Source organism: Perkinsus marinus (genome assembly GCF_000006405.1).
Source record: "Perkinsus marinus ATCC 50983 genomic scaffold scf_1104296951142, whole genome shotgun sequence".
Classification (NCBI taxonomy): domain Eukaryota; phylum Perkinsozoa; order Perkinsida; family Perkinsidae; genus Perkinsus; species Perkinsus marinus.
The window spans coordinates 1-1,043 of record NW_003209393.1 but is presented as its reverse complement, the minus strand read 5'-3'; the positions used below and the strand labels follow the sequence as shown (position 1 = coordinate 1,043).

Genomic DNA, 1,043 nt, shown 5'->3' with positions numbered 1-1,043 from the left:
AAGTGCTTGAGAATGACCCTATCGAAATCCTCACCACCGAGAGAAGTGTCACGTTAGTGGCCTTGACCTCAAACACACCGCCAGAGATCTCCAAAATGGATATATCAAAGGTGCCTGATTATCATGGCATCAAATCTGCTCGTCTGATCAAGCCTCATCCTACCTCCGCCGAGATCATATACGGCAATAGTCTGACCCTCATTCTTATCACAGCCGTAAGCTAAAGCAGCAGCAGTGGGCTCGTTGATGATACGAAGAACCTACGCACAATAACACTACTGAGTAACAATACGATCATCAGAGAAAAGCCTACATCAAGACCAGCGATCTTGCCAGCATCCTTAGTAGCCTGTCTCTGTGCATCGTTGAAATAGGCAGGGACAGTAATAACGGCTTGCTTCACTTCACGTCCGAGGAATGAATCCGCGGTCTCCTTCATCTTCATCAGAACGAAGGCACCGATTTGAGAAGGAGAATACCTGAGCGAAACGAAGCATCCCCGAGAGATTACATCCCTCATTTTTAATGTCCTCCTCACTTCTGATTGTTGGCTTCAACCCAAGCATCACCAGTCTTGTCACAGACGATCTTGTAGGGCATTTGCTGCTTATCTTTTTGAGTCTCGGGGTCATTGTATCTACAAAACCCCATACCACACCTCAGCCCATTCCCAACACTCACCGTCGGCCGATAAGACGCTTAGTAGCGAAAAGAGTGTTCTCAGGATTGGTCACAGCCTGACGTTTAGCTGGCATTCCAACTAGCCTCTCACCCGTCTTCGTAAAGGCCACTACGGATGGTGTCGTGCGCATACCTGATCACAACGACAACACATGATGATCTACACCCATAAACAGCAAAGCCTCACCCTCAGAGTTCTCAATGACACGAGCCTGAGAACCTTCCATAACAGCTACACAAGAATTGGTGGTTCCCAGATCGATGCCCACGATATCTCCCGTGGTCTTAGCGAATCGGATGGCACTGGTTGACAGGAGCCTCATAGCCGAGGGGCGGGCCAAGGCGATGCTGGGTGTTGCGAG

General features: G+C 49.3%; 1 protein-coding gene across 1 annotated transcript; it reads right to left on the bottom strand.

Moving 5' to 3' along the window:
• Positions 1 to 34: 34 nt before the first annotated feature.
• Positions 35 to 1,004, bottom strand: Pmar_PMAR018718 (heat shock protein, putative; the record flags this gene model as incomplete). Its single annotated transcript, XM_002777711.1, has 6 exons — positions 35 to 114; positions 164 to 260; positions 314 to 479; positions 539 to 637; positions 682 to 814; positions 869 to 1,004. Coding segments are annotated over 6 exons (711 nt in total), but the record flags the coding sequence as incomplete, so codon positions are not given.
• Between the last annotated feature and the right edge of the window lie 39 nt (positions 1,005 to 1,043).